Here is a 16,353-nt window from a genome sequence, read left to right as displayed (position 1 = left end):
ATGCTAATACAAAAATGTGACTAACCCCCCCCCCCCCAAACACAGAAAAAATTAAGGATATGGTTAAATGAAAAGAGAGAGAGAGAGAAAGAAAGAAAAGAAAAAAAACTTGATTCTTTCGATTAATTACCAAAGAAGGCAGGATTTTCTTTCTCCTCTCCATTCTTTCCTCTTATTCATAAGCTTCCTTCCTTAATTTTCCTTATATCGATAGCTAAATTTACTTATCCTAAATTTAGGTTGCTTGATTCCCTTTTTATCTCCCCCATAACACCCATTGATCCCTTTTACCCTCCCCTCCGTTGCACCTCATCAAATTCAATACCTAACTATTTTATGACTGATCTTATTCTGGATATTATTTATTCAGAGCTCATGATAATTCTGTCAAAATTTGACCATTTGATCTGAGATCTGATCCAAAACCTAGCTGCCAGATCAGGATCTCTCCCATTCAGTGGATCTATTATCCAAAGGCCAATCAGCGTGGAATGAGATCTCGCTCAAGATCTCGGTTTTTTGAGATCTCGCTCAAGATCTCGGTTTTTTGAGATCTCAAGATTAGATATCTTGCGAGAGCTCCTAAATCCCAAAACTCAACCAAGATCTTGGTCCATCCACTAGTTTAAAATCCCATATTTCAAGCAAGACAAGTTAAGATCTTGCCGACAACTTCCCATGTTCATTTTTTGCTCAATTTTTGCCTCCTCTTACCGACAACTTCTCTAAGCCACATTTCGAGAAGTCCCCCATGTGCATTGGGGGGAAGGTCGTCAACAACAGAATGTGAAGCATGAGCCATGCCCAATACTTCTATTATGAACTTATGAATTATATTGAACGTATGATGGTTGTATTACTATATTCTCGACAATCAAGAATGTGGCATTCCATTGTACTCATGGATGGAATTTTATTGGTATTTAAGTTATTTGATGTATCTTATCACTTGCTTTTCATTTATATGTTTTAATAGTTCTATATTTCATGTTTTATAACCTTACATGTTCATTCCTACAGTATTTCAGTTTCAAACTTAGGGTCGAGTTAGAACTCATACTTAAGGTTGTTTTCTCACAAATCTAAGGCCACCAGTGTGTTCAGGAGGCCTAAAATAGGCCAGATACCAATTTGAGCCCAACCTAACCCTTAAACCCCCCCCCCCAAATGGACCCTCAAGATCACTCATGTTGGCCCGAAAAAAATACCAAATCTCCAGTGAGATCTCGCTTTTTCTCAAGGATGAGATTGCCCTTACGAGCGAGATCTAGTACCATGCCATTCAGATCTGATTGACTATGGGCTAAAATAAAAGAATTTGTTTGAATGGATAGATTGAAAAGTCGCTGAAATCTTGTCTACCGGGAAAAAATACCAGATCTCCAGTGAGATCTCGCTTTTTCTCAAGGATGAGATTGCCCTTACGAGCGAGATCCGGTACCATGCCATTCAGATGTGAATCATCTGATTGACTATGGGCTAAAATAAAAGAATTTGTTTGAATGGATAGATTGAAAAGTCGCTGAAATCTTGTCTAATATCTCTTTTTTGGGAATTCGAGAAAGAATGGTATAGAAGTTAATATCTTGGATATTTTAGTAACACCTCGGTATCTTGGCAAGATCTCACTATTTTACTGTAATTGTTTTGGTGGGCACCAAAACATGGCTTCTATTCAACAACACCAACAAAAAAGAAAAAAAGTAAACCAACTAATCAAGATCATGGTCTAACTCAGTTGTTTGGCTGACCTAGTTAGACTCTGAATATGAGTTCTCAAATCATGGTAGAGAAGAAATAGCTTCTCTTCAAGTGGGGATATGTTGCAGTTTTAAATAGAACATCACTAGCACAGCTGTCAAGGCATTGCCTAGGTAGCTCCTAGGGATTCAGGTGGTCTGGTGGGGCCTAGGCATTCAGGCAGTGCCTTGTCGCCATATTTGGTTTCACCTTGGTTTCCCTCCCTACCCCCCCCCCAGGCCACCATGCTTACCTAGACTCCATGACACCTATGATCACCAGCAAACAGGCAAAGGGCATCACGAACATACCTGCACTAGTAGGAATGTTTTCTCTAGGGATTCTAACCTGATAACATTTTCTTACTTATCAATTAGGGGGGGGAAATAGTGCTAAGGCTTGAAATTAGCTGAAAACAAATATTAACTATTGGTGCGATCAGAAGATAAATAATGACACTAGAGGAAAATATGAAAGCGATGAAAAGTTTAAGTGGCATTGACTTGGCATAAGGAGGGGACACTTGGATAGGGAGCATTTTTTGGGAATGGTATCCCTTTTTAACTTTTCCCTACTTTCCTATTTGGGAGGCCCTTCTATTACAATACTACTTTCTTTTCTTGAATATAGTGATGCAGATCTAAAGACATGAAGCTAAAGAAGAAGCTGTCCAAGCATTACTAGTAAAGTAGTTATCTCCAATAACTTATTCTTTTTCAGCTTAATTCTTTAGTTTGATTGAACCATGGTTCAAATCTTGATTCAATTGGTGCATCAGTGGTTCAGTCAAAGTTTTCATGTGACCACTCAAGAGTCACATGACTTTATTCTCTTATCGTTATGAAAATCTCACCTCGATACAAAGGGGAGTTTGTGTTCTGTTTTTACTTGTTTTTTCCATTCCTAATTAAAATAGAACTTCTGTATTTAGGCTGATTAGGCCTATATATAGACCTGCCATCATGGAGAACAAATCAAAAATAGCTTAATCAAATTTTTCTTGCAATATCTGCTGCTGCTGTCTTCCTCTCCAGTTTGAGATCCCTCTTCTCAAAGCTTCAAGTATAGGCTGATTAGCTACATAGAGTCTAAAGTCCAAATTGCTTTTGGGACTGTGGAATCCACCAACTCCTTGCCAGTGTAAAGCCCGGAGGTTCCATTGGAGCTACCCTTCAACAAATTAATTCAAGATTCATTTTCCCAAAAAGTTTCTGCCAATAGATCCGCCATACAAGTGGCTGCAACTTGAGCACTCCAGCAAAAGTAAGAATCCAGCTCAAATTCTACCCTTGTTTGCCCTTTTTTGGTTCTTCTTGATCTCCATGAACCACCTCAATCCTCCATCAAACCAGACCTGCAACTCCACATACCCTGCCATCTAACATGTTTTACCCAAAGAATCCACTTACAGCCCCCACATTCAATTTCCTTTTATAGCCTTATCATCCATCAAAAACCCAAATCACAGCCCCTCTCTTGAGATTGATCCTATCAAGAATCCAGACCTTCAAACTTAGAACTAGCTCAATCGAACCAGTAGATTCATACCCAAACTTAGACCACAGCTTAAATTGGATTCAAGTTTTATCTGTCCAACCACTATAACCCAAGTTCTTGGTCACAAAACAAACTCCCTAAAACCCTAGCTTTTTCACCCATTCTCCCTCATCTGATTCGTCTCTTGTTACAACAATCCATATAGACCCCATCAATCTTGAGCAGAGTACCCATGCTGAAACCCTAATTGAGATGCCCATCAACCTTGAGGAGGGTACCCATGCTGAAACCCTTATTGAGATGCCGCATCTAGAAACCCTAAACAACCTAATTGACTTCTGGTTAACCCAACCATATTAGCTCAACTTGAACTAGTTTTCTAAAGAGATCCTGTTAACTGACCTTTAGTCCTACTAAGACAAAATCACATAAAAGTGCTAGCCGTTAATAAATCGCACCTACTCAACCATCATACGCCTATTACATGGAATGAAGAGGAAACATGATCGTGTACTCATCATGGTTGCACATATGCCATTGCCTATAGGGAGAACACATTAATTCCAAACAATAAAACCCCCAGCAACCCCACTTTTCAAGAATTAAATGTGCTCTTCAACCAAACATCACAACCCTAAAGGTTTGCAATAGACTTGTGGCATGCAGCATTTTGTCTTGCTCTACATCAGCTTAGACAGTATCTTCTACTTTGAGATTGTACAGGTCATAGAAAGAGAGTTTCAGTTCTTTGGTTGAGAACACCATTCGATAGCACAGTGGACACTATGAGGTGAAGTAATCCTAGGGCAACGAAATTTCCACTGTTGTAGCCAAAGTGTACCCTCTAAACATATAAATAGAACCTCATTAAGTGAACAACACAAATCAATAGAACTGATCCTATGCATTAAAACTTAAAAGTAGCCCTCTAGAAAAGCTTCGATTGTTGCCAAAAGTTTTTCTTTACGGTACTCCAAGGCGGCAATTTTGGTTGACCATTGAGCAATCACACGAAGTTTTCATCATGATAAAAATTACCAAAACCAACAACAGCGAACTTATCCCCTTCAAAATATCACCAAATCAATTCATATCATTGATTCCTTACACGCAAATGAATTTAACTCTTATGATCTGATGTGTCATTTCTGGAAGGCTATCAGAAATTGGGTGATCCTGCCTTGGGGACCCACATATCCACCAGGGGGGTGATGATTCTCATGTTGACATGACAAATCATTCAGCTTCTCCCCCAGTGTCTCCAACCAATTACTATATGGCATTATGGTCAGAATAAATTTTATAAACGTCAGTATTTTCTTTCTCATTGCATATGGAATCAAACTTTACCACCTTTTCATTGCAAAAGAAAATATAGCAGAAGATCAGCCTTTGCCCTAGGTATTGACCTCCAGGAACAAAATGGCTACTATGGACTTCACAATTAGGGATATCAGTTATTAAAAATGTCACAGCATGCAGGTTTAAGAAAAATATAAAGGTCCAATTTAAATCCTAAACAGCCGCAAACACAAGTTTCACAACTGAATCCCAGCTAAATGGGAAGGTACATAGATCCTGTTATCCATATAAGTCTTAAATCACAAACGTGAAATCCACAAAAAAGAAAATCCTATAACTATAGTCCACGATCCACACTATGTTACAGCAATACAGCTATAAACATGTGTCTGTGAGTGTGTAAATTTGATATCCCCCAAAAAAAACTTGAAACGTTTAATTGCCTACATGTCCAATACAGCATCTTAATCATCTTACCTGTCATACCAAAAGGAAATGAGACAATGTTATAATGTGTGGAATGAGATTTCCAACCTTATCAAATATACATGGCAGATACCTTAAGTCCTTCCTAGTGGTCATTTGAACTACCAAATGTGTAGCCAATTAACCTGAGCCCAAAGTAGACAGAAAGACAAAAAAGAAAAAAAAAAGGAGATCTTGCAAATTGTAGAAGCTGAAATGTTCTCGGCATCATATTGAATATATGAATGCTTATGTATAAGTTAAGAAATCATATTGAATATATGAATGCTTATTTATAAGTGTACTTTTCTTAACAAGGTAAGAGTATGCATATTCCAATCTCAACACAAGTTCCTCCTTGATTTCAGGGAAGGGGGGGGGGCTTAACCCTGCAAAGGTCAAGCGTATGAACTGTATGAACAGTAAATTTTAGTGGGGGTACTTCGTAAAACCCCTTCAAGAGAAATGAAGAGTGGAAATTAAAATCAAACTTAAACAGAAATAATAACCTGCATCATACTAAACAGCTACTATATTTCTCAGAAATAATAGTAGTTAAGGACGAGAAATCAAACATTACAATCGAGAGAAGGAAAAAAAACATATATCAACCAAAAAAAAAGGCCGAAAGAAATCTCACCTCGCTTGCAAGGTAATTCCTGATCAGTCTCTGTACATAATCAATTACTTCTTTTCTCCTTCGCTCAGATACCACAGTGGGCTGAATCCGGCATATAATCGCATTGGTCGTCTGCTCGGCTTTTATCCAATTTTCAGCACTAATTGACAATGGGTTTGGGTTACTCGGCGGCGACGATGACGGAGACAAAGAGGAGAGGTAGGACCCCTCTTCGTTTAAGACGCCGTGTGGCTGTGACGACCAAACCTCAAGATCACCCATGCAGTCCAAAGTAAACAACTACAAATCTTTCAGCGAAAACCCAGAAATCAACACAGACCCAATGGCCCTGCAACGGTTTTCATCACCGTTGGGGGCACAAAATCAAAGAAGACACATTGGAAAGTTAATAAATAAAACGATGAGACGAGACGCGCATCAGAGTTTATCAGAGAAATCTACAACATAGCTAGAAAAGGATTGCAAACGGACTGTTTTCGAGAAATTTTTGATCTTTTGACGGTAAGAAATTAGATTGATACAGATTACAGACAAAAGAAACGGCACGAATGATTCTGAGATTCTGGAAATTTGGATTTGAAATTGGGGTAAACCATCTACTGGGATGGTTTTTGGAGGCGATCAAAGGTGCTTTCAGAATCGTTGAACGACTGATGTTTAGGAAACGCTTACACAGAACAACACGAAGCTCTCGCTCGCTCTCCCTCTTCTGTTGATATCTGCCAATACAGTATACACTGTGAAAAAAGATGAAAAAAAAAAAAATTCAACCTTGATTAATTTACGGCGCCCATGTCCACCCCTTGAGAGCTCATGTCCCACGGTGGCTCTATGGTTCGCTCGCTCTCGCGCTCGCGCTTTCTTCCTCACCTACTTTCTCTCTCTCTCTTTCTCGCGTACCACACGGACAAAATTGTCAAGACAAGTTAAAAAGAGTAGTTTTTTTTTTTTTCTTTTTCTTTTTGAGAATACGAAAACCCAATGGAGTTATTTGTAAATATGAGGAGAAGGGAGACTGTTCCGTTTCAATCCATGCATGCGATAAAAAGGAGCAGTTTTCCTGCTAAAAGGCGAAATTCGTAACGGCATATGCCAAGTGTGACCCCACCTTTCTACCCAATCTACCCAAAAATTAAAAGTGGAATCTCACTTTAATTAATTGGATTATTTTGAAAAAGTTATTTTGGGTACGGTAGTCTAAGGTAAGTCAACATTTCAATTTAACCCTAAGGAATAGAGAACAATGTATTTCCTTAACAATTTTGAACTATAAATTAAGGGGTAGGGCCCACTAGTAAATATTTAAAAAAATCAAAAGTAAAAACTTCAATGTATACCTTGTGGGCCCCACCTCTTACTGTGTAATTCATCACCATCAAAGGAGGACATTGTTCTTTCTTGACGGGGGAGTTGATCCAAACTCAAAGGATGAGCTCAATTGGCAAAAACCTGCACTTCATAAATAAGAAATCAAGAATTCAAATATTTTTTAGGCAAGACCTCATTTGTAATAAGAATTCAAATATTTTTGCCTCACTTATAAAGAATAGTCAATGTGCACATAAATAGGCAACAGACTTCAATTCGTTTTCGCACAAAAAAATAAAAATAGGTGTTTCTTAGATTTCCATAAAAATGATTAGTCTTAAATTATGAAAGCCTCGTGGGCTTATAGTTACGAGACCATAAAGAAACAGGGTTTTTTCAATTCAATGCAAGTCATTAAATGTATAGGGCCTTGTTTGGTTACATGAATCAAGAGATTTGAAATCTCTGGATTCATGAATCTGAGAATTATACCCGTTTGGTTGCAAAAACCTATAGATTCATGAATTCTATAGATTCACCTTTTTACACTAAAAACGTGAATCTGTAGATTTATGGGTAAGGGGTGAAATCCAAAGATTTCAAAAATCTATACATTTGTACATTCACAAAAATCACGTCGATCAAATAGTTTTTAGGATGAATCCACAGATTTCATTCCACAACCAAACATTTAATTTTATAAATTATGACTCCATAGATTTGAAGTCTATAGATTTGAAATCTCTAGATATTTGAAATCGTCAACTCATGTAACCAAACAAGCCAGAGAATTCATCTTACAAGAGTTAGGCAAGAAAATTTTCTCCATATATTATCTTGGTCCTCTCTTTTTTCCATACCCTCTCTTTTTCATTTGGTTTATTTTACTATTTTATACGTCAGAATTATATTGATTGTCCTGTGAGAAAACATGTCAGTCTCACTCTTTAATGTTTTTTTTTTCTTTCCCAACATACTATTGATCATTAGATATAACCGCATAATTTAAAAATATAATGTTTACCACACTACATATCAAGTCTTTAAACCCATAAATTATTAGGTGATAAATCTCAAATTCAATCATATGGCCTTATATTACAATGTCTGAGTCATATTTTGAAGGATCAATAATTCTTTGATGTAAGGCGCGCCTAGTTTTAGCTCAGTGCCTGCAAGAAAAGTTGCATTCTAACGCACCACTTCTCTAATGTGCTTGTTTTTTTTTGACAATTTTTTTTTTCACAAAGAGAAATCACAACTAGGCCACATATCCAAATGATAAGGAGGAATATTACCATTTAATTGTCATAAACCTCCATGATTTAAATGCTTGTACATAATATGAGTTCCTCTTTGGTGAGAGGGACAACAAAAAAAAAAGTTTCCATGGTATAAGTGGACCATACAATCTTTTTTCTCCTTTTGATTACTTTGCAAAATATAGAATAGCATAAAACTCTAAGTTGTTAAGTTTTACTTATTATGAAAATGAACTCTACTCAGCTTTGTAAATAAGGGATAAGACTTAGGAAGGAGACATCTTATCTTGTCGTTCTTCTTTTTTCACTTTTAAGTATAACCTTTAGATTTTGGATGATTGGTATGCATTTTTATGTCACTTTAAGTATGTTATTAGGTAAGTTCACTCAGATTTAAATTTTGCCTTTTATGCCATTTTTATGCTATCGCTATATAAAAATTTCTAGGGTTACATCAATTAATTTTCTAGAAATGATTCCAACACAAAACGACCTATAAGATGAAAGAAAAAAGAAAACAACAAGAAGAGAAACAACTAATATGTAAAAGGGCATGGAAAATAATATAGTTCATTCTAGTTTCTGAAATATGGGCATTTAAGAATCACCTAATTGTTTTCAACATTTGGGTTGAGAAATGTCATGTCAACATTGTCACATCAACTTCCATTAGTTTTGATGATAACAAACACAAATTACTAATGTCTACATTAAGTGGTGTTTGTCCAGCTCATTACTAAAGTGGATCGATTCCAACTCATTAAACCAAACTCACCGGATTCTCAAGCCCAAGTCAAGTCAAGCAATCTTAGACAAAGAATCAAAGTCAAGATGAGTATCAAGTTCAATGCACAAGAAGATGCAAATATCAAGTTAAAATCAAGACTTAGATGAATTTATGACTTAGGACACTTTCATATACACACATGTATAACCACACTAATTATATGCATATCATGTCACCACTGACCTAGGACATAGTAGGAAGGTGTATGAGGTTTAGGGTCGATCAAAAAGACCAAAAACCCAAGCCAAGTCCAAGTCCCAAGGTAGACAAGCTATTCTAGCCCAGATGGACTTCCGTTTGGTCACAGTAGGCCAGACGAAATGTCCATTTGGCCAGAAGGCACTCCATTTGACGAGACGGTCGTCTATCTGGTCTTGACTTAAGCCCAATGGCTATATTTTAATCGATATTTTTTTAGATGAAGCTTCGTCTTGAGTAAAATTTCACTGAAATTTTATATCCGTTGGGAGGTTGAACCAAACAATTTAATGACTTATTTATAAGCCCTACCACCACCCATTTGAGGAGTTCTACCTTGTCAATTGAGCAATTACTCCCTTACAACTCTCAAAGCTATCATTTGGTGAATTAGCATTGATTACTAGCCTTCCCACTCCATCCAATTTTGAAGGACATTATAAAATTGTCAAGCAAGCTCATTGGAGTCAAGTTTGGAATTATTGAAGGTCATTGGGACTTCTTGTTGGTGCATTGCATATATTGAGCATTCATCATTGCATCACATTCACACAAGGGGTAAAGTGTCACTCCCCTTGTTAAGTAATATCCTTCACTTCTTAAAATTGTATTGATTGATTGATTGTTTAATTATAGTTTAGGTTAATTAGATTTGGTAAGAGGGTGCTCTTGCCCTATTTAGAACAAAGATTGTAAAGGGTGCTATTGCCCTACTTAGTAAACAAAGGTTATAAAGGGTGCTCTTACCCTAGTAAACATATATTGTAAGGGTTTGATTCTCTACCCACTGTATTAAAAGAGAATTACTAGTGAAATACTCTCTTGAGGCCAAGAGAGGAGAGGACGTAGACTTGTAAAGTTGAACCACTATCTTGAAATTGCAATTAAACCAAGAAATTGGAGCAATTCACTAGTTACAACCTAATCATCCCCCTTTAGGTTGTATTAACAATCTGGGAGGATGAAATACCATTTATTGGGGGTAAACTTAAGAGGGGATGCAGTAGCAGTGACCTAGCCCCCCCCCCCCCCACTATGCAATCTTCGGACAATTTATCGAGTGCGACCTACGCAAGCATTAACCTAGTACAAGCACTGGCTCCATCAATGGAGCCCCACAGGAGGCCTAGTATAGTCCACAAAAGCCGGTAGCGCCCATACCCAGGCCAAAAAGCATACAACTATCTAATGCAAAAAATAGAGGAACAAAGGAGATTTGAACTTGGGAATGAGATTTATCAAATCATTTGGGAGTGAGCGTGTGACCATTAGACCACCACCACCGATGGTTGAAGAAATACCATTTGACTAACAAAAAGTATGTGTTGCTTGGACTGATTCTCGTACCAAAATTCAGGGTTAAATTGTAAAATGTAAGCTGGAACTCACCAAGGAAGCCCATCATCGTCAACTTCAATGGCTCACCTTTAGTTCTCTTCTCTTACAAAAGATTCTCCTCCTATCAGCAAAACCCTTGTCTTGGGTTGGTTCAATGTTAGATCAGTGGCTTAACCTTATTTCTTGTAATGGCGGTCCCAATAAGCTTGTTTTCAAATTTCATTTCAGGTTTGTCAGCTTCTTTTGTTATCTTCATCCTTGTGTACTGTACTTGAATTTAACAGTTTCTCAAAAGAAATTTTATTATTCGTCAACCAATATTTGTTTCATGTTTTTTTATTTTTATTTTTATTTTTATTTTTATTTTTATTTTTATCTGAGGTTCATCCAGGCTAACTTGCGCGCACCTCAATTACATCCTCAGGGGAGCTTTAATATTAATGCCGACGAATGGGTGCGAACCCAAGACCTCCCTTGGGAAGTTGTTTCATGTTTTTTTATTTACATGTAATTAACCGTGGTGAGTGACTCAAATCAATAACCATGAGTCTGTTAGTTAGTTTGGTCATTTGGAGACTCAATAATCTTACTAGTTATTTCGATTGGTGCGTGAAACCGATTTTGTACCGAAACCATACCGAATCGCACTAGAAACTGTCTTTAAACCGTTTTCTCATATTAATTTGTACTGAAACCGTACCAGACTATTTTTGCAAATACCGAAACTGTACCATACCATTTAAATTCAGTACGGTAAGGTTCTAATTTTCGGTATTTAAAGTTGGTATCGTACCGAATTACCGAAATCGTACCGATTGACACCCTTACTCACTAAGGCCTAAGCCAGTCTTTGGCATGGTTTTCGATTTTTATTTTAAGCCAAATAAATAGAAATGGTGGCGTTTGGTGTAATTTGCCGTAGAAATGGCGGCGTTTGGTGTAATTTACACTAGAAATGGCGGCATTTGGTGTAATTTACACAGCTTATTTCTATCTAAAAAAGGCTGAAAAAATACAAAAATCGATAATTGGTTGAGACTTGAGGCCTCTTATCAATTTTTCTGTCAAAACCTATTTCGTTTGTTTTCGCGGTGGTTTTTAAGAGACATGTGCTGCTAATGTGGATATGGGAGGTTAAAATAGTAAAATGACATTCTTTTTCATATAACTGACTTCTTTCCCCTCTTTAATTCTCCTTGAGCGCAACAAGGGTAAAAACGAGCCGGCAATAGCCAGAGAGCGATCGAGCTTAGGTTTTTCATTCGTGGCTTCGAAAAATGGACTGAGATTAGGCTTAAAGCTCTTGAACTCTTCTGAATCTCTATTTTTGAAATCAAGTTGAGGGTTCCACTCAACTGGGAGAAGAGAATGAGGTGACTACTCATTCTTCCTTCACTTCGAGAGGAAGCGAAACTATTTTTTTTCTCTTACTTCTCCAAGAAATAGGACTTGCTCCAAAGGAATTTCTGTGAGTGACCTCTGATGGCTGGAGGTCAAAGAACCAAGTCTGGATTTTATGAACAAAGTATTATTCTTTTTGATTGATTTATGAACTGTAATTGTTGGTTTTTTTATGTTCTGTATTGTACCAAATTCTTATACCCAATTTGGAAGATGGATCTACACCAGACATAATTTGGTAGGCAACTCGAATGACCCATTTGTAGAGATCTATGGAGAAAGTAGCGGGCGTAACCCCCAATATACAATATGACCCGACCCAACCTGATATATATATCTTATGTACACATACCACATTATAGAGAGATTTCAGATTTTCGATTAGGGTTTTGGGTGAGAGTTTTTGTAACGTCATTTTTGGTGATTGGTTGTGAGATCTCCTTCTGTTATTCTTGTACATAGTAGGAAAATTCTTCTTCTTCGTCCGTAGACAGAGCATACCACATCGGTGTGTGAACTACATTAAATCTCTATATGTTCGTTTTTTGTTTATTTTTCAATTCGTTATTTCGTAATGTTTGTTCTAACATTTTACAATGTGAAAACACTGATCTATGGGTAAAACATTATGGTTCTTTTACTTTGTTTGGTCTTCTTTTTTGTTTTTTTCGCTCTCTGCTTTTCAAGCTTCCATTCATGGTTTCCATTGTAAATGCTTCTTCTCGGGTTACAGCTTCACCAACTCCTCTAGTATGTGCATCTCTAGGATTTTAGATCTTTTGAACTCTTTAAAGATCACCTTCTAAAGTTCTAGTACGTCGGATTTCTCTCTCTCTCTTCCGGAGGAAGATCAAAACATAATTGGAAAATTTTCTAAGGCCAATTTATGTTAATGATGGGTTAATCATTCTGATACATTCCAAGATTTGAGATAAATCATTTCAATGCATTTGAATCCTTTCATAAAACAAAACAAATAAACTGACTTCTGTTATCTTGAAGTTGTCCAAAACCTAAATACCATCCATTGATCATCTATGTTTTAAAGAAGCTAACAAAACACAACACAGTACATATAATCAATTCTCTCTCTCTCTGAGAAATTTGAACATACCGGAGATTGCTTTCCTTTTTCCTTTTTTTTTCCATTGGATGGTTAAGACCCTAAGGCCAAGATTTGCTTGTGAGAGATATGAAGAAGATGCCTGACCCCCTGTATTTATTAAATACATGTCCTATAGATACATAACCTACATGTCTTCTAGAGCATTCAATCCACAAGCAAGAACCTAACTAATACATTAGGCCATCCTTCACATAAGGGCAGAAAGGACATGCAGATAACCAGCAAATAACTTGGTTGAAGAGCTCATTTGAAAGTTTCAACTGAGATTGAACCCCTCGGCTGGTTGAACCCATTGTCGTGGAGTTAAATTTGAAAGTTTCATTTGGAATTTCTCCAATAAAAGTACTAAAACTTACAAAAAAATTATGTCTAACGTATTTTTCAGTGAAAATTACTTTTCGAACTAGTTGCAAAACAATTTTCGTATTTCGATCAAAATGAATTTTTAGTTCTGATTTTTAAAAAAATGTAAAAATAAAAAATAAAAAATAAAAAATAAAAATCAGAGCCTACATGAAAACGGTAACAAAGTCTTAAAAAAACATCCTGAAGTCTGCAACCCAGTATCACAGCTTTAGATCCAATAGGCTATTCCTTGATCCTATGAGAACGTACCTTGGAAATAAACTTCTGTGGTTTTCATTTTTCCTCTAAGAATCTCACAAGAAACAAAATTCCTTTAAGAATACTTAATTTGTAATGCAAATATGAAAACTTAGTAGCAATAATGAATTTCACTCCACCTTAGGACACTGGAAACAATAACCACAGATTTCAATTTTGCCATCATTGGTTGTGTCGATGTTAACCCCAAAAAAATAAAATTAAAAATCTTCCAAGAAAATTCAAGTACCCACTTCTATTCGAATACAATAATTGAGTTTTTGATCCATCATAATCTAACAATCAACATGCTGCCAATTAAATTATGGAGAATCAGTCTCGAGCAAAACCTTCACTATTTTAATTGTAGTGTCTAAGCAAAATCACGGTGAGGTTATAGGATTCTGAAAGGCTTCAAACACGCCCTGTATTTGCAGCTCCAGCTCCAGCTGGGCGTGGGGCTTGCCCAGGCTTAGGCATGTCCTCCTGCACAAAAGGAAGGAAACGTTATCACTATGACAGGAGAAATACACCTTCATAGATGCGAAGTTGTATGATGGAACATGAATGAAATATCGTATATGCAAAACTTGCTTTAAGAACCCTAAGATCAGACAACCACGGCATTAGTGTCCCCCCCTCTCTCTTAATGGCTTTGCAGCAGGAGAAAAGACCTTGCCCGAATCATCTATAACCTAGTCAAATGATAAATCACATAGGGCAGGTTTTCTCTTTCATATAATATGGCTGTACAAGATGTATTAGCATATTCCCAAACATGATGGGACATGGATTCTGTTGAAGGCGTCCAGCCCTGAAACCCAAGCTGACTTGCTCGAGTGGGTATTATGTCGGAGAGGATTTCTTTCCTACATAAGATTGCCCTCCACTATATTTCTCTAGGTTTCAGTTTTGCTTCTTATAAAAATCATTACCCATCCACACAAAATATGAATGTACTAATAAGGAATTCAAGCCAATTATAAATAGGAGAAATAGATGATGATGATACATTAATATTTAATCGTAGTCGCAACCAAAATAATAACAATGACACGCACTGGAGGAAAACATTCATGTAGCCAACACGCTTAGTTGGGTAAGAGAGGGATCAGTCAAGGTGATCTGAGTTTCTGATGTCTAATATCAGGATGTAAACAAAGAGTTTCAACCACACATAAAGTTATCTGTATCAGCGTCTAACAAGCTTCAAAGCACGGTTAGACAGTAGTAACCGATTTTTAAAAAATGGTTTCCCCTAAGCGAATACAAGCAAAAAGTGAATATGATTTTCGACTATCAACTTACATTCACAATGGAAACTGAAGTGGCGAATCCAGAGGGAACAACGACATCAGAAAGACAGAAATTTTAGAAGACAAGAAGGTGGGATGAAGTTATTGATACAAATTTAAGGATAATTTTTGAATGGATTCAGATTATATTCAGAAACTGATTTTCCACATGTGGGTTTCCTAAAACAGATAGGAACAGTAACAGAATTCAGATTTCCAACAAACCATTTGCTAACTATCTCATTATCAAATATTAAATTACTCAGCTAAAGAGTTTTAGATGAGCATGAATAAAGTGAACACCACAGATTTGACACTGAATCACGCCAATTAGTTTGAGTTAAGACACTATATAAAAGACTTAATATGGGAAAGAAACATTCTTCAGATCAATATCACGGCAAGCACACCACTAGCCTGACAATTTCAAGGAAAAGACGACCCTAGTCAAAGTTGTTGGCCGCCTTGGCACTCGACCTTCTCACAGAAGCAATGGATTAAAAGAGAAGCCTAACTTGATTATCTGACTCAGTCTAGTAAATTCTAAAAATTGCTAATTATGTGAAGACAACAACAGCAGGAAGAACATGTATAACAAAGGTGGGCGACAACATAATACAAGTATAATGGATCAACAAGGAGAATATCCGAGAAGACTGATAAATCAAGAGAAACTAAATTAAGAACTGTGAAATATACCCGGCGCCTAAAGCGTGGTGGTGGATCCCGCTTTCTTCTGTTAGTGCGAGAACGAACCCTTACGACGTGCGAATGGATCGCACAGGAGACGCAATACTGCATCTTTGCGTAGAGTTTGGGAAGCGTGTAACCTATAGAAAATCAACATCCAATATCAGAAAACAGAAAAAATACAGATCGGTAAGAAAGGAAAATAAATGCATTTTTAAAGGAAGAATACCGTCATAAACACAGGCTTCTTGAACATCTCTGACAGCAGCTTGTTCAACAATGTTTCTCACAAGAAACCTCTTGATAGCCTTATCCTTCGGATAGAAATCGAAAAAAAAAAAGGAGGAGAAAGATCTAAGATGCCCACTACTGGTAGCAATTAAGAGTACAAAACGTCAAACACAAAATCAATGAGTTAATTCAGAATAGAACATGAAAGCAAACCTTAGGGCAGCACTTTCCACAGTTGGAGCAGCGGATGAACTTAACATGGCCACGGCCATGCTTGTTGCGGCCACCGTTTCTCCGCTTGAACGTCTGAAAAATGTGCAAAGAGAAAGAAGTGTTAGCCGAAGAATTCTTGAGGAAAATCTAAGGTAGAATTGGTCTCAATCAGCTTACCATTTCTAAAAACCCTAACCCTAGCTCTGCGTCACCTCTTCGCCTCCAACTCGTTTTTAGGGATTCTCTGGTTTTAGTCT

The 16,353-nt window shown here is 37.0% G+C and overlaps 2 protein-coding genes across 2 annotated transcripts in view; both read right to left on the bottom strand.

Moving 5' to 3' along the window:
• Nucleotides 1-6,530, bottom strand: part of LOC149008061 (uncharacterized) — a 32,095-nt gene extending 25,565 nt beyond the window's left edge. Inside the window, exon 1 of the mRNA XM_089167410.1 lies at nt 5,645-6,530. Coding sequence (XP_089023536.1) covers nt 5,645-5,905 — 261 coding nt within the window. The 5' untranslated portion in view covers nt 5,906-6,530. The remainder of the gene's footprint in view (nt 1-5,644) is intronic.
• A 7,254-nt stretch (nt 6,531-13,784) lies between these two features.
• On the bottom strand, nt 13,785-16,353 carry LOC149008060 (small ribosomal subunit protein eS26y-like). Its single transcript, XM_089165401.1, has 5 exons — nt 16,274-16,353; nt 16,097-16,189; nt 15,882-15,966; nt 15,662-15,792; nt 13,785-14,153 (listed from the first exon to the last, which is right to left on the bottom strand). Exons 1-5 carry the CDS (start codon nt 16,274-16,276, stop codon nt 14,082-14,084), a joined length of 384 nt encoding a protein of 127 aa, XP_089021527.1. The 5' UTR covers nt 16,277-16,353; the 3' UTR covers nt 13,785-14,081.

Source organism: Hakea prostrata, chromosome 8 (assembly GCF_041222555.1).
Source record: "Hakea prostrata isolate BN-2017 chromosome 8, UWA_Hpros_2, whole genome shotgun sequence".
Taxonomy (NCBI): Eukaryota; Viridiplantae; Streptophyta; class Magnoliopsida; order Proteales; family Proteaceae; genus Hakea; species Hakea prostrata.
This window is presented reverse-complemented; position numbering and strand designations above follow the sequence as displayed.

Excerpts from the sequence above, each read along its gene's own strand:
- LOC149008060 (XM_089165401.1), bottom strand. Across the intron at positions 15,793-15,881 it reads AGAAGCCTGTGTTTATGACG|GTTACACGCTTCCCAAACTC; the intron begins GTATTCTTCCTT and ends GATTTTCTATAG. Across the intron at positions 14,154-15,661 it reads CACCACGCTTTAGGCGCCGG|GAGGACATGCCTAAGCCTGG; the intron begins GTATATTTCACA and ends CCTTTTGTGCAG.